Here is a 25,150-nt window from a genome sequence, read left to right on the forward strand (position 1 = left end):
ATTACGCTACTTTCAAAAAAGATGTTTTATTTGTATTTTTTTTTTCTCTTTGTGAAAACTCAAATAAAATTTACAAAAAAAAAAAAAAGAATATCATGGGCCTGCCCAATATCATGCAGTGCTGTGAATCCTATATTAGAATGATAAAGTCTCACAAGAATTCTGTGCGTATTTATTTGGAATGCAAATTCTACTGATTTACTCTTAAGTAGCTTAGCTGTCCCCCCCAATAAAATGAAACTCCTTGGCTGAAATTTTTAGAAGCTAAGTTGGCAACCAGGAAATCCTTGTAAACTAGATTAGGGTAGTAAAAAAAAAAAAAAAAATACAGGTAGTCCTCAACTTACAACCACAATTGAGCCCAAAATTTCTACTGTTAATGAGACAGTTGTTAAGTGAATTTTGCCCCATTTTACGATTTTTTTCCTTGCCATAGTTATTAAGTGAATCACTGCAGTTGTTAAGTTAGTAACACTGCTGTTAAGTCAATCTGGCTTCCCCACTGACTTTGCTTATCAGAAGGCCATGAAAGGTGATCCCAGGAACCCGGGATGCTGCAACCATCATAATTATGACTCAGTCGCCAAGGGTCTGAATTTTGCTCATGTGACTGTAGGGATGCTGCAATGGTCATGGGTTTGAAAAATGGTCATAACTTGCTTTTTTCAGGGCCATTGTAACTTCGAACTGTCATTAAACAAACTGTTGTAAGTTGAGGATTACCTGTACATTCTAAAAAAATGAACTAGCAAACCACTTGTGCAGTCCTTCCAGAAAAGGGTGTCTATTGTTTAAAACTCAATCTGTATGTCTGTCATGGTATATCTAATTTCTCCTCAATGATATCATATTTCTCTATCATCTCTCTCTGTCATATATCTGTCCATCCAACCATCCACCATCCATCCACCCCCAACAGCAAGGATGGAACTCGTGTCTGAATGCAACTACTGATCTCCTTTCTATGTTGCTTTTCTGTTAAGGAATTAGCCCCTGAATTCAGCAGCATATTCAGACTTCTGTGTGAATACAACCTCGGCTAGACATAAGATGATTGAAATGGGAGACACCTGCCTTTTTTTTTTTCCTAGCAAAGGCCACATCTCCTTGAAGTAATCTATTGAGAGCTAAAGGTTTGGTGCTAAGTGCTGCACAAAATCATTTTTTGACCAGAGGGCTGCAGGTTGCCCATCCCAGCAAGAAGGAAGGAAAAAGAAAAAGACTCTCCTCTAATGTTGTTTTGGGAAGAAGAAACAATAAAAATGATTATTTTTTCTCCCCAAAGCAGCATTAGGGAAGTATCTTCCTCCCCCTTAAACCCCAGAGCTCTTATTGAACCAGGGTGCCTGTCTATCACAAAACATTTTAGACAGGGCCATGTCTGCTAACCATGTAGGCCGATTGACAGCAACCATATTACCTATTGACTCTGACGCCGTATTGGCTCTCATCTATAGCCATAGCTTTAGTCATCGCAACCACAGCACCCTGAAAATTGAAAACATTGAAAAGTTATAAAAGGAATCAGCAACTTGACTAAGCTACCACTTCTCTCCTGCCTCTCAGGCCGATCTTTCACGTCATTAGCTTCCATCTGCAGTACAAGCGCCACCAAAAGAGGATATGATAGAAAAGCTGATAATCTCTCTCTCCCTCCTTTCACTATTACTGACCTTCAAATAGTCTTAGGACACCCTGATCCTGACTTGCTGATAAGCTGAAAGTAAGAGTCATTCGGTTAATTAAGTGGCTCTAGTCCTTAAAATGAATTTGTGGTAGGCAATCTAACCTTTCTGGAATTGGAAGTTTGTTTGTTTTTTTAATCTTGCCTTTAGGGTAAAGAAGCTCCCCTATACCACAACATGGAAAGCTGTTCTGGCTGTTTAAACAAAGTTACCAAAATCAGAGAAATAAATCTAACTGGTGCCTACAACTCTCAGGAGAAGCTTGATACAGAGAAATGAGCAAAAAATATTTTCACTGGCTGAGATTTTATGACTTGAGAATTCTAGAGGAGAAAATGGACCTAATAAGACTGGAACATTTTGATCTGGATTACCTTGGTTGCCACATATGGTACAGCTAACTTTTGCCCAAAGTGAGCAACGATGCTCGCAACATTAATGATGTTTCCTTTCGTTTTCCGGAGGTAGGGCAGCGCAAACTGTTAACAGCAAAATGAAGAGAAATAAAGAATTACAATAAGAAAGCATACCAGCGCCGAACATTTATTTAGCATTGATTCAACTGAAATCTTTTTAATTGTAGGCACAATATGGTAATAGTGTTTAACCATTCCTTAAGTAATCGCAAAGGCTAGGAGACACAAGGAAAGGGAATAGAGAGGAGAAAGAGGGCTGGATGGTGGCGGATGGCTTGGTGAACTAGATGGATGGAAAAAGTTCTTGCTTGAGGTTGAGTAGCAAATGCCATTTTTCTCCCACCTACTTACCCTCAACCCCCCAAGTCAAGTAGGACATCCTCCAAAGTCATTCAATTTCTTTTGGCACCTAGGAAATCCATATCCTTACTCTGATGATAAAAGTGTGATAATAACAAAAACAGCAACTAACAATTTTCTTCTCAGTTATGATGCTCAAGTTCTTCTTCACAAGGCAGTTCATCTCTCTGTCTTACGATAGAGACGGCACTTGGTGGAAATATAAATAATGTTTTGTCCTGGTCATACTCTTTTCTTCCTTAATTTTACTATCTCCAAAACAGGCAAATAACATTGACTGCATCCATTCCAGAAGTTGTTATTAAGTAGAGGTCCATGAGAGAGCTACAGTGCCAATAAGGATATAGTCAATGATTGTCAATGATTCACCAAAACTGTTCTCAATTCCCTTTTTTTTTCCTTAGGGCCCAAGGTTTTCCAAATGCATTGAGAGTACAATTCCCAGAATCCCAAGCCACAAGGGTGCTTCCAATCATTGTAACGCCAATACCATTGAAGAGTATAAAGAAGGATGCTTTAACAAAATAAGGTAGAGATGAAACCTGGGCTCTTTCATTTGCAAAAAAAAAAGGATACTTTATCATGGATCTGGAGCAATTCCACACAAAGCTGTTTCCAGAAAAGCTGCTGAACATGATCCTGAAATATTTCATCCTCCCTCTCCACTCATCAAGGGAGACATCTTGGAGGAAATGTGGGTTTTACATGCAAAGTGGAGACAGATTTGATCTCTAGGTAGGACAGCAGGATACTGTAGCCATGGAGATACAGATGCTGATCAGAACCAATCCCCAAAGCCTTTGGGGGAAGGGTGACTCTCCAGGAGATACGAAATTGAGATTTTCCATGAGGCATTTGGGTAAAATGTAAATGCATGATTGGAGAGCAGCCTATACTGAAATCTCATTTAATGGACTAATTGGGTGGGCTGGGTGTCTGCTGTTAAGGAAAGCCTACTGAATTGGAAAATATGGCATTATGCGGCTGGATGGCATTTATTTTTTCCACTTGCCTAATAATGTAATGATACAAATAAATGTCACCTGTGTACTGTCATGATGTCATCATGCAAATGAACAAACAAGAGAAGTAATGACTTTGTCTATGTAAAGATGTAAATTGCAGCAGTGATGGAAGTGGTACATGCAAAGCCAGTTACACTGAGGTCTGATTTTTTTTAAAAAAAGGTTCTTTGCATGTAATCTTTTTTACATTTGAACTTCAATGAAATCATGTTTAGGGCCTGTCCCCTCCTACCGTATCTGCCTTGGAAGGTGGCTCCTGGTGTGCTATCTAAAGTCTGCTTTGCTTTTTAACCCAGAAATTGAAACCTAGGAGTAAATTATTCACCCCCAAGTATGTGCCATTTAAGCCAGCAGTTCTTTGAGCATGTACTTGGGTAATGGAGAAATCTGTGAGTCAAGGATCCAGACTGAGACTACCACTGCTGAGATGTTCGTATAAAACAACACAGTTTGTGTGTATGTGGGTGTTGGGTGGATGGATGGGGTAATGACATTTTGTGAGACCAGAAAAAGGTGTACCTGAGTCAAGCAGTTTAAGAACCACTAGTCTAGATATTAACTCCATAATCTTCATCTTAAGTAGCCAGCAGTGATCAGGATCATTTTAAAATTAGGTTGTAATCGAATCCCTCTGGATGGATTCAGGTTTGGAAAGACTATCACGTAGTTCTGTGAGTAGATCACTCTGGGAGTTGAATTGAATCTATAATTTGGAGTCAGCAATCACTGCCAAGGCCCCTCCATCTTGGTGAAGTAGGAGTAAGCTAAGAGCCTCCCCAGGTAATTATAGCTGGGAAGCAGTAGATAGCACAATAAGAAAAACTCAGTGTCCTAAGAAGCTTGGCCCCTTTAGATAACAGATTATCTGAGTTGGGTGGGATCTCATAGGTCATCTAGTCCAGTCCCCAGCCCAAGCAGGAGACCCTACACCTTTTCTGACAGATGGCAGTCCAGTCTCTTTTTCAAAGCCTCCAGTGATGAAGCTCCCACAACTTCCGAGGGCAAGCTGTTCCATTGGTTGATTGTTCTATCAGAAAGTTTTTCCTTATTTCTAGATTGAATCTCTCCTTGTTCAGTTTCCATCCATTATTCCTTGTCTGGCCTTCGGGTGCTTTGGAAAATAGCCTGACCCCTTCCTCTCTGTGGCAGCCCCTCAAATATTGGGATACTGCTATCATGTCTCCCCTGGTCCTTCTTTTCACTAGATTAGCCATACATGAGCACATCCATACAGGTAGTCCTCAACTTATAACAATTCATTTAGTGAGCATTCAAAGTTACAACGGCACTGAAAAAAGTAACTTATGACCACTTTTCACAGCATCACCGTTATTACGTGATCAAAATTCAGACGTTTGACAACTGAGTCAAATTTACGACAGTTGCAGAGTCCCTGGGTCACGTGATTCCCTTTTGCGCCCTTCTGACAAGCAAAGTCAATGAAGAAGCCGGATTCTCCTAACAGTTGTGTACTAAATAACTGCAGTGATTCACTTAACAACTTGGCAAGAAAAGTTGTAAAAGGGGGCAAAATTCTTACTTAACAATTGTCTCATTCAGCAACAGAAAATTTTGGACTCAGTTGTGGTCATAAGTTAAGGACTAACTGTACTGTGTCTGTATAACCATACGGCCCTAAGGAAAGAGCAGGTCATGAAAGGAAGTAGGTTGTTCTTGCCACTTTGACTTGCTCATTCCCTCGCTATGGAGAAATATAGATAGAAAGAAGGTTCCATCAAGGATTCTATATCGCTCTCCCTTCAAAACTCTGCACCAATTCTACAACTGCAGGGTAAGAAATGAAATGTAGACAATACCAGTGTGGTAAAAAGCTACCTTCTATGCATATGTTGTGCTATTTGTGCATATGGAAGAATATATATAATTCATATATATATGTATGTCTAGGTGTGTTCGGGTCTTTTCCCGTGTAAGATTAAGAGTATCTTGGCAACGTTTCGGCGAGGTCCCACTCGCCATCCTCAGGCTGGTGCTTTCGGCTTCGTGCCAGTGCAAGCAGTGTGTGATCGGAGCTGCCGTCTCTCTATATATACTGGTGGTGGGGGCTGGTGTGCTGGGCTGGTTGGCTGCGCTTCTGCCTCTTGATTGGTTGATGGAGTTCATGTTGGTATAATGGGCTGTGTGATGGCTTGTGAGTTTTGTTGTGGAGATATCCTGGATCTTGTGCTGTAATTTCCTGGGTCGTTTGTTTTGTAGTGATCTTTTTTCCATTAGCCTCTCGTGTTTTAACGGCTTGGGTAATGGGTTGTGTGATGGGCTTGTGAGTTCTTTTGTTGTGGTATCCTGGGTCCTGCGTTGTAATCTCCTGGGTTGTTTGTGTTTTGATCTCTTTTCCATTAGCCAAGATACTCTTAATCTTACATGGGAAAAGACCCAAACACACCTAGACCTACATACCTGTACCCGTGAAAATCTACGAAAACAAATTCATATATATATACACACACAGAGAGAGACACACACACACAAAATACAGAAGCCTGATGATGGCAGATGAGATTCTGCCGAAACGTTGCTACAACTTTAAAAGCACAACTACAATGACGTGGGAAAATACCCGAACAAAGCTGAATACTCTATATATATATATATATATATATATATTTGTTTTCTGAGGTTCTCGCGGGTATTTGTATGTGGATCTTTGGTTATTCGGGTTTTCTCCCGCGTAAGATTCAAAGTATCTAGGCAACGTTTCGATGAAGTCTCATTCATCATCTTCAGGCTTGCTTCTTCGGCTCTGTGCTTCTCAGAGTGATGTGAGCTTTCAGCTGCTTCTTCCTTCTAACTGCCAGTGGGGTGTGACTTGACTGGGTGGGGGCTTGGCTGCGTTCCGATTGGGTGGGGGTGTGTTCTCATTGGTTGGAGGCTTGGCTGTGTTCTGATTGGTTGGGGGCTGGCCGTGTTCTGATTGGCTGGAGGCGTGCTCTGTTCAGGTGGGGGCTTGGCCGTGCTCAGGCTAGTCCCAGCTGCTGGGGATTTGAGCTGGTGAGCTGGGATCTTGCTGTTTGGCTTTGAGTTCGTGGTCGTGCCACATCTTCATGGTGGGGGTCAGTTCGCTTCATGTATGGCTCAGATGGGTTTGAAGTGGGTAGTGATGCAGCTGCAGTGCGGCTTCTGGTCTGTGGTCGTGTCTCATCTTCTGTGTGGGTGTGAGTCTGATTTTTACGTGGAAGTGTGGTGGTGGCATCTTGTGTGGCCCTCGTGGGTGTGGGTCTGGTGTCATTCATCATGTTGGGTACTCGTCTGTTCATGAGGGCGGGTTTCCAAATGGCTGGTAAGCGGGAGGTGTCATCTCTTTTATTCATGCTGTGTGGGCGTTTTTCTATCTCTATGGCTTCTCTGATTATTCTGTTGTTGAAGTGTTCGGTTTTGGCGACAGTTCTGGTATTTTTAAAGTCAATCTCATGTCCTGTGGCTTTGAGGTGTTGGACCAGGGAAGAGGTCGGTTCTTCTTTTTTGATTGAGTTCTTATGTTCTTCAACGCGTGCACTTATTCTTCTGTTAGTTTGTCCAATGTATGTGGTGGGGCAGGCGGTGCAAGGGATTTCGTATACTCCTTGGTTTTCTAACTCGATTTTGTCTTTAGGGTTTCTTAGGATGGTGGATATTTTTTTTTATTTTTTTTCTGTTTGTGCAGAATGCTGTTTTAATGTTGTGTTTTTGGAGGATCTTGCTGATTTTGTCTGTAGTGCCTTTAATATATGGGAGGAGGGCTTTGCCGTTCTCTTGTTCTCTGTCTTGGATTTTGGTTGGGGCACAAACAGAAAAATATCCACCATCAGCTCACATCACTCTGAGAAGCACAGAGCTGAAGACAGAAGCCTGAAGATGATGAATGAGACTTCATCGAAACGTTGCCTAGATATTTCCAATCTTACGCGGGAGAAAACCCGAATAACCAAAGATCCATATATATATATATATATATATATATATATATATATATATATATATATATATATATATATATATATTTATATTTATTTATATTTATATTTATATTTATATTTATATTTATATTTATATTTATATTTATATTATTTATATTTATATTTATATTATTTATTTATTTCATATTCATATATATCTCTGAAAGACTACCTTGGCCATTAAAAAACAGCTGACAATGTTGAGGTCCATGAGATTGCGGAATTCTTGGGCAGACACATCATCGATTCTTTGATCGGGGGGATCTGTTTGGCAGAGAAAGAGAGAAAGGATATTGCATAAATCTATATGGATTGCCTTCTTACTCAGTGGTGGATGTATTTTGCTTTTCTAGCACTGTAAAAGTCCTTATTCCAAATTAATCCTGAGAACCATACATCACATAGATCAGTTTGTGCACCAAATAAAAGTCATGCTTAAACAACTTTGTCAGTATTATCCTTGCTGGTTCTCTTTCTTGTTTCTCCAAGGTGATGAATGGGGAGAACCAATTCAATTGGTTCAACTGGTTAATTACATTCTCTGTCTATCCAATTATCACACTGGGTTGCTATGGAGATAAAATTGGAGAGCCTTTCACAGGGTGATGGAAGTTGCAACCTAACACATGGGGGAATGTCAGATTAAGGAAAGTGATCTATCCCACTCATAAAAATCAACAGATGCCTTTATAGAAATCTACAGGGAGTCAATGTGATAAAAGCAACCTCAAACAAGTTAGAAAAAAATGGGGAAAAAAGTTAAAATAAATAAGAATGAGGGTGGAGGTTCGTTCTCCAAGCTTGTGGGTTTGTTTCTGAACATTTCGTTACCAAGCTAAGTAACATCTTCAGCAGAGTTTATTTAGGGGATGTCAGTGTTATACTGTTTATAAGGGCTTGGTGTGGTCTGTAGGTCTTTTGATGGGGAAGTCACATCAGGTGAGAGTCTTGTGATGCAGCTTGTGACCTCTTCATCAACCCTAACCCTACAGACCACAAGAACAGAGGAACACTGACACTGATATCCCCAAAACTCCCCTGAAGATGTTATCTAGCCTGGTAACATAATATTTGGAATCCAGCACATAAGTTCGGAGAACAAACCTCCACCCTCATCCTCCATCCACTTTTTGCCACCATTGCATAAATAAGAATATTGTCAGGATTAGTGGGAACAACATTTTAAATGGTTAGCAAGACAGGCCCAATCATTTTGGAAATGACTCACGCCCGCCAGCATTGTTCACCAGGCAATCTAGTTGTCCATGCTGTTCTATGGTCATCGACACCAACCTCTGTAGAGAAGGCACAGGGTAAAAAGAGAAAGATTTCAGGGATGTTGGGAGCCGTGGTGGCGCGGTGGTTAGAATGCAGTATTGCAGGCTAACTCTGCCCACTGCCAGCAGTTTGTTCCTCAGTGGCTCAAGGTTGACTCAGCCTTCCATCCTTCCGAGGTTGGTAAAATGAGGACCAAGATTGTTGGGGGCAATAGGCTGACTCTGTAAACTGCTTAGAGAGGGCTGTAATGCACTGTGAAGCAGTATATAAGTCTTGTTGCTATTGCTATGTGGAAGAAAATCAAGGTGAGCATCAAATTATCTGACTCCTTAGGAGTTGCAGCTTTCTTAAACAGCCAAGTCTAAACATAAACTTTTGTTATCAGTATGAGAAATGTGGACAGTTGGCAACAATTGCAGGAGTAATAGAGGTAATAGAGGTAGATTTAAGGCAATTTTCCAAGGATGTGACCTGTGAAGCTGTGGTACAGCCATTTATTTTAACTTTACTGACACCAGTTACCACTTGTTCTGCACATGTACCCCCAAATCAGGATAGTGTTGACACATGTGACCCTTGGAGCTAGCCTTATGCTAGGTTTCCACAATGCACAAAATCATAACTTTCTTTTAACTACCATTTGTTGAACAAGCAAGACAAGGCGTGTTGGCTCAGAATACAAAGCCAGAAGCTACAATTTACAAACCCAACGGGCTGAGTTTGCATTTCATGCTAAATCAAAACCAAATCTGTCACATGAAGATAGAGTGCAATGCATGAATCCAGTGCTTGTCTTACAGCTACTTTCAACTCAGCATTATATCTGAAACAAAGAATATGGTGAAGAGTTTTGGTCAGGGTTTCCCAGCCTTGACAATTTTAAGATGCCTGGACTTCATTTCCCAGAATTTCCCAATCAACCATGCTGGCTGGGGAATTCTGGGAGTTGAACTCCACACTTCTTTAAAGTTGCCACGGTTGGGAAATCCTGGATTTGCTGCAACTGGCATTGGACTTCAGTGTGAGAAGTTACATTGCAGAAGTGATAGAGAAAATGCAGAATTTCAAGAAAACCAAAAGAAATAAGCTCCAGATCTAGGAAAGAAACCATCCAGGAAGAGAAGTCCAGCCTACCTTCATGTCTGCTTCACAGAGGACATCACAGACCACAAAGCAACCTTCTCCAGATCCACCACCTTCTGCAAGTTTCCTCTCAAGGCCTTTTCCTTTTTCTTCTGTAAAGAGATGCAAAGTGGGTTTAAGGCTGCCATAGGGAAATAGAAGGGAAGGATAACCATTTTATCCCAAATTATTTATACTTGGAGTCTTTAGCTGCCTCTAGTTCCAGCCGTGGTCCAAATAAAATTAACAGGTGTACCACTCACACCTGAGAAATTGATTCCCACCAACCCTTGGAAAAGTTTTCATAGCAAGAATTGAAAACATGTGGCCCATAGCTTCTATTATTTTTTTAAAAATCTGGTTTTAGAATACAGTAGGAACATATCTACCGTAGCTGTTTGTAGTCAATTGGAGTTGGTAGTTGCAACAAATAATAATAATTAAACAAAAAGAATGGGAGCTGCTAGTGTTTCCATCTTGCCTCAAGATCTACTCATGAGTAGCATTCTCAAACACAACCCATTGTGATAAGGTTTGCCCATTTTAATGCCAATTTACTATTTAGTTTATACCTTAATGAAACATTTTGCCAGACTGGTAAGTATAATTGTTGTTATGTGTTTTAATCCAGGGAAATCCATTTACAGAGTTCTTACTATTAAAACTAGCCTAGCATCATGGAGTTGAAAAGGCTATTTAAGCTGCCAAAGCAAATTGTCTACTGTACTTAATGAAGGAAGTAATCTAAATTACAGCAAGAAGAAAACGAAGGCTGAGAGCTAATTCATTCAGTTAGTGCTAAATTTGGATCCTTCCTCCCTCCCTCCCTCTTTTCTTTTCTCTTTCTTTCTTTCTTTCTTTCTTTCTTTCTTTCTTTCTTTCTTTCTTTCTTTCTTTCTTTCTTTCTTTCTTTCTTTCTCTCTTGTCAGATAGATAAGCTTATTTTATTAATCATTACATTAGGTAAATTCAGAAACACTTTGATCAATTTAAAAAAACATCTTTTTACAACCCTATAATCCCTTAATTTGGGGTAGATTCAGGGCGACTGGATGGAGCCGATTTTACTGGACGGATACTCTTCCTGACACCACACAGAGTTCACAGCAGGTATTTTTTCTTTGCGCCCTGAGAGCGAAACATCTGCCATTAACTAGAATTTAACTTTTAACCACTAGGCTACCACACCACAGTTTGATTCAAAATAAAATAGGTAGTCAGAACCCAAGCCGAAGTTAGCTTAGCGAGCCTTAGATGATAGGTCTGTGAATACAGCATCTGGCAGGTTTAAACTGCTGCTCAATTATACAGTTCATTGGTATACACTTTGCTGCTCCTTAGGAAAAATCACACATCCCATTTTCCTAAATGAAAATTATCTACCCAGGAAAATATTAAATTGCCTTTCTAGTGATTCTAGTGATTTAGTGGGCATCTTATTTTTCTGGCCAGAAAATATTGGTTTTTCTCATTGCTTCCATTTTCTGCAAAGGTAGATTGCTGAATTCTAGCAAAGCTCCGAGAAGTAGGCACTTGCCTTCTTTCATCTGAAAATCAGAATTATGTCTTACAGCACCATGTGAGGTTGATGGATTTTATTAAAAGACACGTGCTACTATGAACTATAGCTTGCTTCATCCGCAGTGCATGGAGTTCATCATTTCTTCACCTGCATTTTTTTTTCCTTAAAGAGCTTGCAACTTTCTGTGGTCCAAATCTGGTATTTCCTTTTAGTTTGTCAACCTGATTAGCTAAATTGGGATCAGGATTATAAATCATCAGATATAAAGCAAGGGCAGCAAAACAGCTTCCTAGGTCTCACCTTCTGATGCTGGTGCACAGAAGACCACTTTGGCTCCATGATAAACTGGAAAGGGAAAAAACAAACAAGTGGGATATTTCAAAACAAAACCCTGTGACTTCGTCACCACATCATTTGATGAAGAATACAGAAATATGATATAGCAAATTATAAGTAGTCCTTCACCTACAACCATTCATTTAGCGACCATTTGAAGTAACATCAGCACTGAAAAAAGGGACTGATGTCTGGTCCTCACACATATGGCCATCACAGCACTTCCATGGTCATGTAATCAAAATTTGGGTGTTTGGCAACCGGCATGTATTCACGATTGTTTGCAAAATCTTGGGAATTACATGATCACCATTTGCAACCTCACCACTAACTTCCAACAAGCAAAGTCAATAAGAGAAGATGGATTTGCTTGACAACTTTGTTGTCCAAAAGGTAGAGGGTGAAATTAGAGGGATGGCCATACTGGACTTAATTCTTACAAACAGAGAAGAAGTGATAGAGGGAGTTGAAACTGCAGGAACCTTGGGTGAGAGTGACCATGTCATACTAGAATTCAACATAACACAAACACAAGCAACAGAACATAATGACATCAGAGTCTTGGGTTTTAAAAGAGCTGATTTCAATAAACTCAAAGAGAACTTGGGAAAGATTCCATGGATGAAAATCCTAAAGGGGAAAACAACTCAAGAATCTTGGGAAACTCTGAAAAGTATGATCATAGAAGCCCAGACCAGCACAATACCACTGAGAAAGAAAAACAAGAAATCCAAGAAGAAACCAGCATGGCTGCACAATGATCTCTCTGACAAATTGAAAGAAAAAAAGGACAAGTACAAAAAATGGAAAGAAGGACGTACAACTAAGGCAGAATATCAGCAGATAGCCAGAATCTGCAAAGACAAAGTCAGGATAGCAAAGGCTCAGAACGAACAAAGACTTGCAACAAAAGTCAAAGATAATAAAAAAAGTTTCTTCCAACATATAAATAACAAGAAAAAATCAAAGAAACAGTCGGTCCACTAAAAGAGAAGACGGCAAGGAAGTAACAGGCAACCGAGAGAAAGCAGAACTGCTTAACTCATTCTTTGCATCCATCTTCACGCAAAAAGAAACTATAGCTCAACCCACCAAAAACATAACTGTAAAAGATAGACTAGAAATAAAAGTTAAAATAAGCAAAAAAAATAGTAAGAGAACACCTGTCTGATCTTGATGAAAACAAATCACCGGGGCCTGATGGATTACATCCCAGAGTTTTAAAGGAGCTGGCAGAGGTCATCTCAGAACCACTGCACCATATCTTTCAAAAATCCTGGAGCACCGGGAGAGGGCGGAGCTGGCGTCGCGATGATACGGCATGTGATCTTGGAGGTCTGAGATCGCTGCCGATATCTTTGCTCCTGGATGGTCCAAATGGTTTTAAACCATCCCAAAGAGATGGTGAATGTAAAGAGCGCATCCTGTCGATCCCAGGGACACAGCAAAGTCCCTGGTAGATCCAGGAGAAACTTTTTTGCCAGCGGCAAAGAGGCAGCCATTAAAGCTCCTGAAGTTGGGACAGCTCCGAAACGAAAGAGAACGGAAGGAGAAAGTGTGCCGGTTTGGTGAGAATTTTTTCTTTATTTTAAGAGTTGAAAGGACACCCTAAGGAAAAGAAAGAATCTGTAAAAGTTTTGACAGAAGTGATTAAGCAGAGATTTTTTTTCTCTTTTTCCACCTATTCTTTCTTTCCTTTTTGACTTTATAATATTTTAGACTAGAGACTCCCTTCTAGTCATCTTTTTAAATATCTTTTTCCCTTTTTAATTAATTTTTATTATATCTTGTTTGGAAAAGGAGGGGGAAAGTGAAAGCAGAAGAAACTTTGTAACACTGCCAACTAGAGGCTTGGAAATATTCTATCTCTTTTTTTTCTTGACCAGACAAGGCTGAGAAAGAACTGAGACTTCTTTTCAAGGACATTGCCTGTTTGATAAGATAGAGGGAAGAGCATGGGAGAGTATTATTGCAGATGCTCTTCTGGGTTTCTATCAATAGCTGGAGTCTGGTGTTGAAGTTTATAGAAAAAGAAGGTGATAAGACTCTGGAGAAGAGAGTTATACATTTTAACAAAAGCCTTGGATAACCAAACAAGGTGCAGTGTGCTCTTTTTACTTCTTTTAAGCTGGGCTATTTCTTACTTTAACAAATCCCCTCCTTAGTAGCTTACTTTTTGTAATAGCTATTTGGATTTTTGGCCTTTTGGAACTTGTTTTTGTCTTTCTTTTTGTTTTTGAAGTCTAATTTTTACATTTGCACTTTATTTTAAAGGAAAAGCTTTAGTATTAATGATTTCCTTCCTTTTTCTTCTTTTTTTTAAGGGAGTAGTCTCTTTTCTTTTTTCTCTCTCCTCCCTTGTATTTTTTTTTCTATTTACCTTCCATATTGGGGTTTTTTTGTGGCTTTCTTTTTTTGTTATGCATCCTTTTATACCTGAGACTTTTTAATTGGATTAAGGTGTTGAAGAATCTGAAGAACTTTTCTTTTCTCTTCTTTAGTTTTTTATTTTTCCGCCTGTTCCAGGATTTAACAATTATTTTCTTTTTTTGTGTGTTTATGGTCTTTTCTTCCATTTTTGAGTTTTTACTGCTATTTAACCAATTGATTGGATTAAGGTATACAAGAAACTGAAGAATTTTTTCTTTTTTCTTTTTTTTAAATTATTATTATTGTTACTATTTGGTTTCTTTTTCCCCATTATTTTTACTTGGAATTACAATTGATTATTTCACAAGTGGATTAAGGTCTAGAAGAACCTGAAGATTTTGAATTGCCTAAAATGAGTAGGAAATTTACAGCTCCCGGTTCCTCAACTTCTACTTCTTCCTCTTCACCATCTGGAGGACAACACTCAATACAGACGATGTTACAGCAAGAAAAAGAACAGGAAAAAGTGACCCTGCAGATGATTATGCAAGGAATTCAAAATATTCAAATAAGAACAGAGAATATTGAAAAGAGAACAGAGAACATTGAACAAAGAACAGGAAAAACTGATGAAAAGGAGGAGAACATTCAACAAATGATGATGAAGTATGATGAGAGATTCCAAAAAATTGAAGAAGAAGATAAACAAAGAGATAAGAAGATTGGAGATATTGATAGCAGATTAACTGTGGTTGAACAAGATAAAAGTGGGATGTTGAGATGGGAGATGGAGAGATCAGAATTTTATCTCAGATTCCAAAACATAGAGGAAGAAAAGGGACAAAACCTGGCTGAGATAATGATAGAAATTTTGGCTGAAGCTCTGGAAATAACTAAAGAGAAGATGATGGATGGAATAGACGAGGTTTATCGAGTCTTCACAAGATATGCAATGAGAAATAGCTTACCAAGAGAAGTTCACATCAGATTTACAAAGAAAGCCATTAAAATGCAAATATTGCAAGTGGCAAGAGAGAAAACATTGAAATATAAAGACAAGGAGATTGTGGTCTTGAAACAAGTACCCAGAAGAGTGAGAGAGATGAGAAGAGAATACTGATTTCTGACTAAAATTCTACTTAAAAAGAGGTGAATTATAGATGGCTGATTCCAGATGGTTTAATCTTCACATGGCAAGAACAGAGACATAGAATTGACTCAATTGAGAAAGCTGAATTATTTTATACAGAATATTTTGGAGGGAAAGAGGAGGAGGCAGAAAAAGAAATTTCACTAATTGAATTCCAAGAGGACTGCCAAATAGCGACTGAAAAGGAAGAAGTTGCAGTAGGCGGAAAGGTGGAAGTCAAAAAACAACGTGAACCAAGATCTACGAGAGCTGCGAAACCTAACTACAAAATATAACCATGGAAGAGAAAAAACTGATTACAATTAACATAAATGGACTTAACCCAACTGTTAAAAGAAGGAAAACTTTTCATAAATTAGAGAAATTAAAATTTGATATAATCTGCCTACAAGAAGTACATATTAAAAAGCAACATGAACAATTGCTGATACAGTCAAAATTAGGGAAAATATTTACTTCTTTGACACAATGCAAGAAAAGAGGAGTGGTTTTATACATTAAAGATATTATCCTAGTGAAATTGATCTATACCGATGATGATGGAAGATTACTAATGGTGGAAATAATGGACAATAATATGAAAACACTCCTGATTGCAATCTATGCCCCGAATGACAATCAAGAAGAATTTTATAGAAAATCACATATGAAAATAATTGAACTGGACTATGCTAATATAGTTAAGATGGGAGACTTTAATGGAATTGTAGATAATAAATTGGACTATACAGCACAGAAAACAACAAAGCAAAACAGAAAGACTCTCCTTAAATCCTTTTTTAAAATGATAGATGAAATAAATTTAAAAGATACATGGAGAGAAAGAAATGCTAAGACTAAACAATACACCTTCTATTCAAACAGACATTTATCATGGTCCAGAATAGATATGATATGGATGTCAACAGAATTGTTAGGTAATATTCCAGAAATAAATATTGAAACAAGTACTTGGGCAGATCACAATCCAATGACAATTAAATGGAAAGGACAAAGAAGAAGATCTAGGACGTTAAATAATACTATATTAAAGGAAAAAGACTTCATACAGTGGATGGAGAAAGAACTGGCTTTCTTCTTTAGAGAAAACAAAAAAGAAGATACATCAATGCAGAATGTATGGGATACAATGAAGGCATATGCCAGAAGCTTGATAATAGACTATACAAGGAAAAGAAATACCATGAAAAGACTAGCCTCTAAGGCATTAGAGGATGAGTATAAAGGACTTGAAAAAGAGCTACAGAAAATCCCACAGAAAAAGGACATTGTTAAAAATGGATATAATTAAACATAAAATGGGACTAATGGAAAAAGAAGAACTAGCACAGAAAATCAGAGGTGCGAAACAGAACTATTTTGAAGATGCAAATAAACCAGGTAGATGGTTAGCATACAAATTGAGAAAGGATAAAGAATCAAGGAAAATATTGCAATTAATAGATGACCAAGGCCAAGTTTGCTATGGTAGTAAAGAGAAGAAGGAAATTATACGAGACTATTATGGGAAACTATACACACAAGAGAATATTGATGATGAAAGAGTTAAACAGTACTTAACAGAATGCTAATCTACCCCAGATACCTACAGAGATTGAAACAATGTTAGAAAGCAATATAACGATGATGGAGTTAACTGAAGCACTTAAGAAGCAAAACAATGGAAAGGCACCAGGCCCAGATGGACTTCTGGCAGAATTTTATAAAACACTACAAGAATCATTGAACCTTCCATTGCTAGAAGTTATGAATGAAGTTATGTTAAAGAAGAAGATACCCAAATCATGGTCAGAAGCTTATATTACACTTGTCCCAAAAGAGGAGGCCGATCCATTACAAATCAAGAACTATAGACCTATTTCCTTACTAAACACAGATTATTAAATTTTTGCTTCAATACTGGCAGAAAGACTTAAAAAATACTTGAACAATTTTATCTACCCTGATCAAAATGGATTTCTGCCAAAGAGACAAATTAAAGACAATACGAGAATAATCTTGGATACTTTGGAATACTACGAGGAACACCCTGAAAAGCAAATGGCTTTGATATTTTTAGATGCACAGAAGGCAATTTGATAATGTGAATTGGCGATTCATGTTATTACAGCTGGAACAAATGGGCTTTGGTAAAAAAATTATTCAAGCAATGGAAGCTATATATCATAACCAAACGGCAAAGGTAATGATAGAGAGAGAACTGACAGACTCTATTGATATAAGAAAAGGAACAAGACAAGGGTGCCCACTATCACCTTTGTTGTTTGTGTTAACCTTGGAAGTGTTAAACAGAAATATTAGAGAAGAAAAGGATATAAAAGGGATGAAAATTAAAAAGGAAGAATTCAAGTTGCAAGCATTCGCAGATGATCTGGTTTTCATTTTAGAAGACCCACTAGAAACAGCATCAAAATTGATAGAAAAGATAGAGGTATATGGAAAGGTGGCTGGTTTGAAAATAAATAAAGATAAAACAAAGATCTTGACAAAGAATATGCTATCAAGACAAAAGGAAGAACTGGCGGATGTACTGAAAATTCAGGTCATGAATAAGATCAAGTACTTGGGGATACATTTGACAGCAAGATGTAGTACACTAAAAGAGAATAATTATATCAAACTTAAGCAGCAGATAGCGCTAGATTTGGCGAAATGGGAAAATTTACAACTGTCATTAATAGGGAGAATATCAACAATCAAGATGAATATACTACCCAGAATTTTATATTTGTTCCAAACAATTCCAGTTAGGCTTGGAAAAGATTATTTTGAAGATTTAAATAAAATTGTGTTGAAATATATATGGCAAGTAAGAAAGTGAGAATAAAGTTAAAGCTTTTGCAAGATGCCAGAATAAGAGGAGGATTTGGTTTGCCTAATTGGGAGTTGTATTACCAAGCTACAAATTTGATGTGGGTTAAGGAATGGATAACATTAAGAAATACTAGATTGTTAACATTAGAAGGTCATGATCTGTTGTTGGGGTGGCATGCTTTTCTATGGTATAAAGGAACTAAAACAGGGGTATTTTAGAAGACATTATATACGGGAGTCTCTGTGGTTAAACTGGGAGAAGACTAAAAGGCAATGTTATTTGAAAATTCCAGTCTGGTTATCGACTATTGAACCATTTTCTTATCCTATAATATATAAAAAGGAACAAACAATTAGATATGGTGAAATATTGAATGAAAAGGGTGAACTTAAATCTATGCAAAAATTAGAGGAACAAGATATAAAGATGAATTGGTGTTCATATGCGCAAATACATTCAAGGTATGACAAAGATTCTAAAACAGAAGGTTTCTATGATAAACTGACTGATTTAAATAAGATTTTGACAGGTACTGATGAAAAAGTGATTAAAAAATTATATTGATATTTATTAGAAATTAAACTAGAAGAAGAACAAGTTAAAGAAACTATGATTGCTTGGGGGAAGAATTTTGGATATGGGATTGATCTAGAAAAATGGCAAAAATTGTGGTCTCAAAATTATAAAATGACAATGTCAACAGCATATAAAGAAAATTTGTATAAGATGTTTTACAGGTGGCATTTCCCCCCGACAAGAATAACAAGAATGTTCAAGATCAAATCCGAAAAATGTTGGAAATGTCATCAGATACCAGGCTCATATTACCATATATGGTGGACTTGTGCGGATGCCAAAAAATATTGGACTAAATAAAATCCACACGCGGTTGGAAAAAATGACAAAAAAGCATATAGACTTGAAACCAGAGATATTTTAATTGGGAGTTTTGCCTGAAATATATAGTAAAGAATTGAAATACCTGATTGTAAATGTATTAACAGTGTCTAGGATTGTATTTGCCAAAAACTGGAAAAAATGAGAAAATACCATTACAGGAGGAAATCATTAAGAAAATATTGGAATGTGCTGAAATAAGTAGATTGACATTTGAAATCAGAGAACAAGATGATAAACAATTTTATAAAATTTGGGATCTTTTCTATCAATGGTTAGATAATAAAACATGGTAATGAAATAGGTAGATTCTTAGAAAATAATAAATATATGAAGATGCATTCTTTTCTTATTATATCTACAAAATGATTGTAGGATAGATTTGAGATGATAATATGAACTGTCATAAAACAAATTAAGTAAAATATGGATTATTTCGTAAAACATGAATGAATAAAAGTATAGTCAAATGATTAACAATGATATTAATGTATTTAATACTTGATTGAAAATATGAGAATATATACAATGTAATTGTAATTGAAGACTACGAAATAGAAGTACAAAACATTTTGTAAACCAACCAACACGCTGTATGTATATATATATGGAAGATGGCTTGATGTTTTTATGTTTTGTCTGTCTATGTTTGTCTTAAAAACCAATAAAAATCTATTAAAAAAAAATCCTGGAGCACCGGGGAACTACCAAAGGACTGGAAAAGAGCTGAATGTGGTTCCCATCTTCAAAAAAGGGGGGAAAAAACAGACCCAGGAAGCTATAGACCAATCAGCCTAACATCAATACCTGGGAAGATAATGGAAAAGATAATAAAAAAACAGATTTGCCAACGTCTAGAAACAAGTAAAGTAATAACTAGCAGTCAGCATGGGTTTGTTAAGAACAGATCATGCCAAACCAATTTTATTTCATTCTTCAACACAGTGACTAAATTAGTAGACCAGCAAAATACTGTGGACATAATATATTTAGATTTCAGCAAAGCATTCGACAAAGTAGACCACAACCTACTTCTTAGTAAGCTAGAAAAAAGTGGAATAGATAGCACCACCACTAGATGGACTCCCAACTGGCTGGCAAACCGTACTCAACGAGTAGTCCTTAATGGGACTAAGTCTACATGGAGGGAAGTAAGCAGTGGGTGCCACAAGGTTCAGTCTTGGGCCCAGTACTCTTCAATATCTTCATTAACGACTTAGATGAGGGATTAGAAGGGGAACTTACCAAATTTGCAGATGATACTAAGCTGGCAGGAATAGCTAATACCCAAGAAGATAGGCTCAAGATCCAGATGGATCTTGACAGACTAGAACACTGGGCCATATCTAATAAAATGAAATTCAATGTAGAGAAAAGTAAAGTCCTACACTTAGGCAAGAAAAACCAAAAGTACGCATATAGACTGGGTAAAACCAGGCTCAATAGCAGGAGCTGTGAGAGGGATCTTGGAGTCTTAGTAGACAACAGCTAAATATGAGCCAGCAGTGTGCAGCAGCAGCCAAAAAAGCTAATGCAAACCTAAGTTGTATTAACAGAGGGATACAATCAAGATCAAGGGAAGTACTAATACCACTCTATAAAGCCTTAGTAAGACCACACCTAGAGTACTGCATCCAGTTTTGCTCACCACATTATAAAAAAGATGTTGAGTTTCTAGAAAAAGTACAGAGAAGAGCAACCAGGATGATTAGGGGACTGGAAGCTAAAACATACAACGAATGGTTGCAGGAATTGGGCTTGGCTAGTCTGGTGAAGAGAAGGACCAGGGGAGACATGATACCAGTCTTCCAATATTTGAGGGGCTGCCACAGGGAGGAAGGAGTCAAGCTATTTTCTAAAGCACCTGTAGGCCAGACAAGGAATAATGGATGGAAACTGAACAAGCAGAGATTTAACCTGGAAATAAGGAGAAACTTTTTGACAGTGAGAACAATTAACCAATGGAACAGCTTGCCCTCGGAAGTTGTGGGAGAGCCATCAGTTGAGACTTTCAAGAAGAGATTGGACTGCCATTTGTCAGAAATGGTGTAGGGTCTCCCGCTTGGGTGGGGGGGTTGGACTAGATGACCTACAAGGTCCCTTCCAACTCTGATTATCTGTTATCTGTTAACAAATATCTGATTTATGTAACCTGCATTGATTCAGTTAACAACCATGGGAAAAATGTTGCAAAATTAGGAATGACTCACTTAACAACCATCTTCTTTAACAATGGAAATTTTGGTCTTAATTGTTGACATAAATCGAGGAATGCTTCTATAATATTAGTTCCTTTCACCCAATAACAGCTTATGAATATAGAAACTATTATGCGTCTGACCAGTGTTTCTCAACCTTGGCAACTTTTAAAATATGTGGATTCCAATTCCCAGACTTCTGGGTATTGAAGTCCACACATCTTAAAGTTGCCAAGGTTGACTATTGGTCCATTAGATTAGATTATTAGACTATTGGTCGATTAAATCAATATAACTTGCTATAGTTTGAAAAGCATCTTTCATTACCTCCCAGATAAATGGCAGTACCCAACTGATCTTCAGTGATCTTGAAAAATAAGCAGAGTAAGATCTGGTGATTATTTTGTTGGGAGATCACTAGGGAATCCCAAGACTTTGAGCTAAACTAGGGTACAGGTAGTCTTCGACTTATGACTACAATTGAATCTCTGTTGTTAAGTGAGTTTTGCCCCATTTTATGACCTTTCTTGCCACAGTTGTTAAGTGAATCACTACCGTTGATAAGTTAGTAACCTAGTTTTTAAGTGAATCTGGCTTCCCCATTGTCTTTGCTTGCCAGAAGGTAGCAAAAGGTGATCACATGACTCAGGGATACAGCAACGGTCATAAGTACAAAACCAGCTGTGAAGCATCTAATTACATGATCATGGGGATGCTACAAAAGTTATAACTGTGAAAAACGGCCATAAGTCACTTTTTTCAATGCCTTTGTAACTTTGAACAGTCAGTAAATGAACTGTTGTAAGTCAAGGACTACCTGCATTGAAAACTATCCTAGAAGAATATGGTAGGCCACTTCTGGATTGATAACATCAAACTACAAGTCATGTCCATTAGTGCAGTAGGAGTCAAGGCTGATTCAATAGAAACTTTCGCTTTATATATGTGATTAAAATAATCCAATGATCACTAATTCCGAGCCCTTCATAATTTTCTCCTTCAATTGTATTGCTGCCAGTTTAGTGTAGTGGTTAAGGTGCTGGCCTAGAAACTGGGAGACTGTGAGTTCAGGAATTAAAGCTGGCTGAATGACTATGGGCCAGTCACTCTCTTTCAGCCCAACTCACCTGTTGTTTTAGGAAAAATAGGAGGAGAAAGGAATATTGAGTGTGCTCACTTCTTTGATTTATTTATAAAGTAGTAAAAGGCAAATAAGGATCTAATAAATAAATATTAAATACTGTAATTTAATAGGGATTTTTTGAGGGCCCTTGGCAGCTGCATGTAAAATGTTAAGGGAGATTGCGTACACTTGTTTTAAACCTTTGTAATCTGCTAAAAATCCTGGAATTCATTTATTTCCTCATCCCTATGAACTGGCTTGAAGGAGAATACTCATTTTCAAAGGCAGAAAAAGAAACCAATAATTTTAACTTACTTTCAGGCCAACTGGGAATGGAAACTGAATCGAAAGAAATGTCAAAGCTAATTTCTACCCTTGAAATATGAAAAAGTTTGAAAATATAAATAGTCCCCAACTTACAGTAGTTCATTTAGTGACTGTTCCAAGTCACAGTAGTACTGAAAAAAAGCGCCCTTATGATCATTTTTCACACTTATGGCCATTGTAGCATCTCCATGGTCATGTGATCAAAATTCAAATGCTTGGCAACTGACTCATTTATGACGGTTGTAGTATGCTGAGGTCATATGATCTTTTGTGTTCTTCTGCCAAATCAATGGAGAAACCAAATTCACTTAACAACCATGTTAGTAATTTAATAATTGCAATGAAGCACTTAACTGTGGCAGGAAAGGTTGTAAAATGGAGCCAGATTCACTTAACACAGTGGTTGGGGAACAGGGGTAAATTACCCCAAATGGGGTAAAACTGAAAATCCTGGGGGTAATGAGGACGGTCGCGCTGGCGTGACCGTGCTCATTACCCCCAGGCATTTTATTTCCGACATTCTGTTTGTATAGTTTACATACACAAGGACCTTCCTTTCAAATCAAGGGGGTAACGTCGGTGTTTATAAATTTTTTGGGGGGTAAAAGGTAAAAAAGTTCCCTGACCCCTGACTTAACATCTCACTTAGCAACAGAAATTTTGGGCTCAATTGTGGTCCTAAATGGAGGAATATCTATGCTATAAATGTCCATAGAGAGAGAGAGTCTCTATCAATCTCTTAACAGAAATCCAGTTTCCTTAATTTATTTAGTTCCTCATTTAGCAGCATGGACACAATCTGTTTGTGTGCCTTTCAGAAAGACAGGATGTTGTTGCCGTCTGTTTCCTGGATGGAAGGGCCTTTTGGACAGCGTAGGCAGAATTTGTTTTGTTCTAGTGAAGCATTTCTCACCCTTGGCAGCTTTAAGCTTTGTGGACTTCAACTCCCAGAATTTCCCAGCTGATTGAGCAACACCGCAGGCTAGTAGTTAATCTTTGAACAGAAGGCTGAACTCTGACACAAAAATTGATCATTAGGAAAAATACACATTCCAAGGTATTGCAGTCTACACAAGGGTTGGATTCACACAAAGCACTAAACCCTCTGATTACAATACAGAGCCATGTTTCAGTCCAAAAAGATTTTCATTTTCTTTTATAGTATCTTAAAAGGCTAAGGAATATGCTAAACCTCTAACTAAATGGCAATTCTGTTCAGGTGTAGTTCCTGAGAGCGGATGCTGCTGGGGGGGAATTGGGATTTCTTTGAACTAAACAATCGTGCCTCCGAGCACATATCGAGCTCTCCTCCTTCACTCCAAATTTCGTCTAGACCCACTCCAGTTCAACACGTAAACTTTGAGGATAAAGCTTCCTGCCAGGCGCTCCACTTAAGATCCGAATACTTTTTTTTTTTTTGGTAAAATCTCCCTGCTCCTCTTCCCATTCCCCACTCCCATCTCCCTAATCTCACCAAATTCTCTCACGATGCCTTCGCCAATGCCGCTGGTACCCCCTGTTACTATGACGACTTTGCCCGGGTACCGCTGCCCACTTGCCATTCCGGCTGCAGTCGAAATCAATCACGATTTGCAAGCGATCCAGCTAATCTTTGGATACAAAGTTTCAGCCTCCTGTGGTTTCGACCTTTACGCATGCCCCTTCTCGAGCGGCATGCTGGGAAATTGAGTCTTTTTGTTTTCTGCAGTTTTTCCTTGGGTGGGGTGAGGGAATCATCATAATTCACTTTGAAAGAGGTTACTCCGGAGCAGAAAGTGGCAATAGGGCTGCAGTGATTTTATTTATTTCATTATTTATGTACAATCATAAATTATAGTACAGAGTTAAAATATAAAAATGAAATGAAATAAGAGCCTGCTTGCCTTATGGAAGAGAAGGATGGTTGGTGGGGACATAATAACTGTTTTCCAGTAATTGAGGGGCTGTCATAGAGATGAGGGAATTGATTTATTCTCCAAAGCATCAGATGGCAGGAAAAGAAGTAATGAAGCCCCCACAATGGGTAGAAGCTTGTTAAAGAGAAATCCAATCTAGAAGTAAAGAGAATTTTTCTGACAATGAGATCAATTAATCATTGGAATAGCTTGCCTTCTGGAGTTGTAGGTGTTCCATCAATGGAGTTTTCAAAAACAGACTGGACAACCATTTGACTGGGATTATATAAGGTCCCTGCCTTGAGCAGGAGGTTAGACTAGAAGATCTCCGAGGTCCCTTCCAACCCTAGGATTCTATGTTCTATGTTCAGTTTTGGGAGTTAAAGTCCACACATCTTAAAATTGGCACAGTTGAGAAACATGCTCTAGACTAGTTGTAATTTTATAACAGTCTTATAAAATTGGAGTTTCATGGGCCCCAGACAACTGCAGGACTCGAGGTCCTCACTCAAGGCCTTGAAGATGCTGATAAATTGTAATCTTTATGATACGAGATAAATTTTATTAAACAAATGGGAAACAATGCTGGCTGCATTAATTTCATCTTGGTGAAATTCATGTGGAAAATGGAGTGGAATGAAGTTTAATTTTGCCCCGACAATACCTATCTTTTGGAAT

At 38.0% G+C, this 25,150-nt stretch overlaps 1 protein-coding gene across 1 annotated transcript in view; it reads right to left on the minus strand.

Annotated features, from left to right (window-relative positions):
- The window catches only part of HSD17B14 (hydroxysteroid 17-beta dehydrogenase 14), a 31,302-nt gene extending 7,065 nt beyond the window's left edge, over positions 1 to 24,237 (minus strand). The window contains exons 1-7 of the mRNA XM_026677453.2: positions 24,052 to 24,237; positions 11,662 to 11,706; positions 9,852 to 9,952; positions 8,668 to 8,734; positions 7,612 to 7,703; positions 2,060 to 2,164; positions 1,421 to 1,488 (exon numbers count right to left, since the gene is read on the minus strand). Of these exons, the coding sequence (XP_026533238.1) occupies positions 1,421 to 1,488; positions 2,060 to 2,164; positions 7,612 to 7,703; positions 8,668 to 8,734; positions 9,852 to 9,952; positions 11,662 to 11,706; positions 24,052 to 24,139 (566 nt within the window). The 5' untranslated portion in view covers positions 24,140 to 24,237. The remainder of the gene's footprint in view (positions 1 to 1,420; positions 1,489 to 2,059; positions 2,165 to 7,611; positions 7,704 to 8,667; positions 8,735 to 9,851; positions 9,953 to 11,661; positions 11,707 to 24,051) is intronic.
- Between the last annotated feature and the right edge of the window lie 913 nt (positions 24,238 to 25,150).

This window comes from Notechis scutatus, chromosome Z, assembly GCF_049901735.1.
Source record: "Notechis scutatus isolate UNSWTSFEM ecotype Mainland chromosome Z, rNotScu1.2, whole genome shotgun sequence".
NCBI lineage: Eukaryota > Metazoa > Chordata > Lepidosauria > Squamata > Elapidae > Notechis > Notechis scutatus.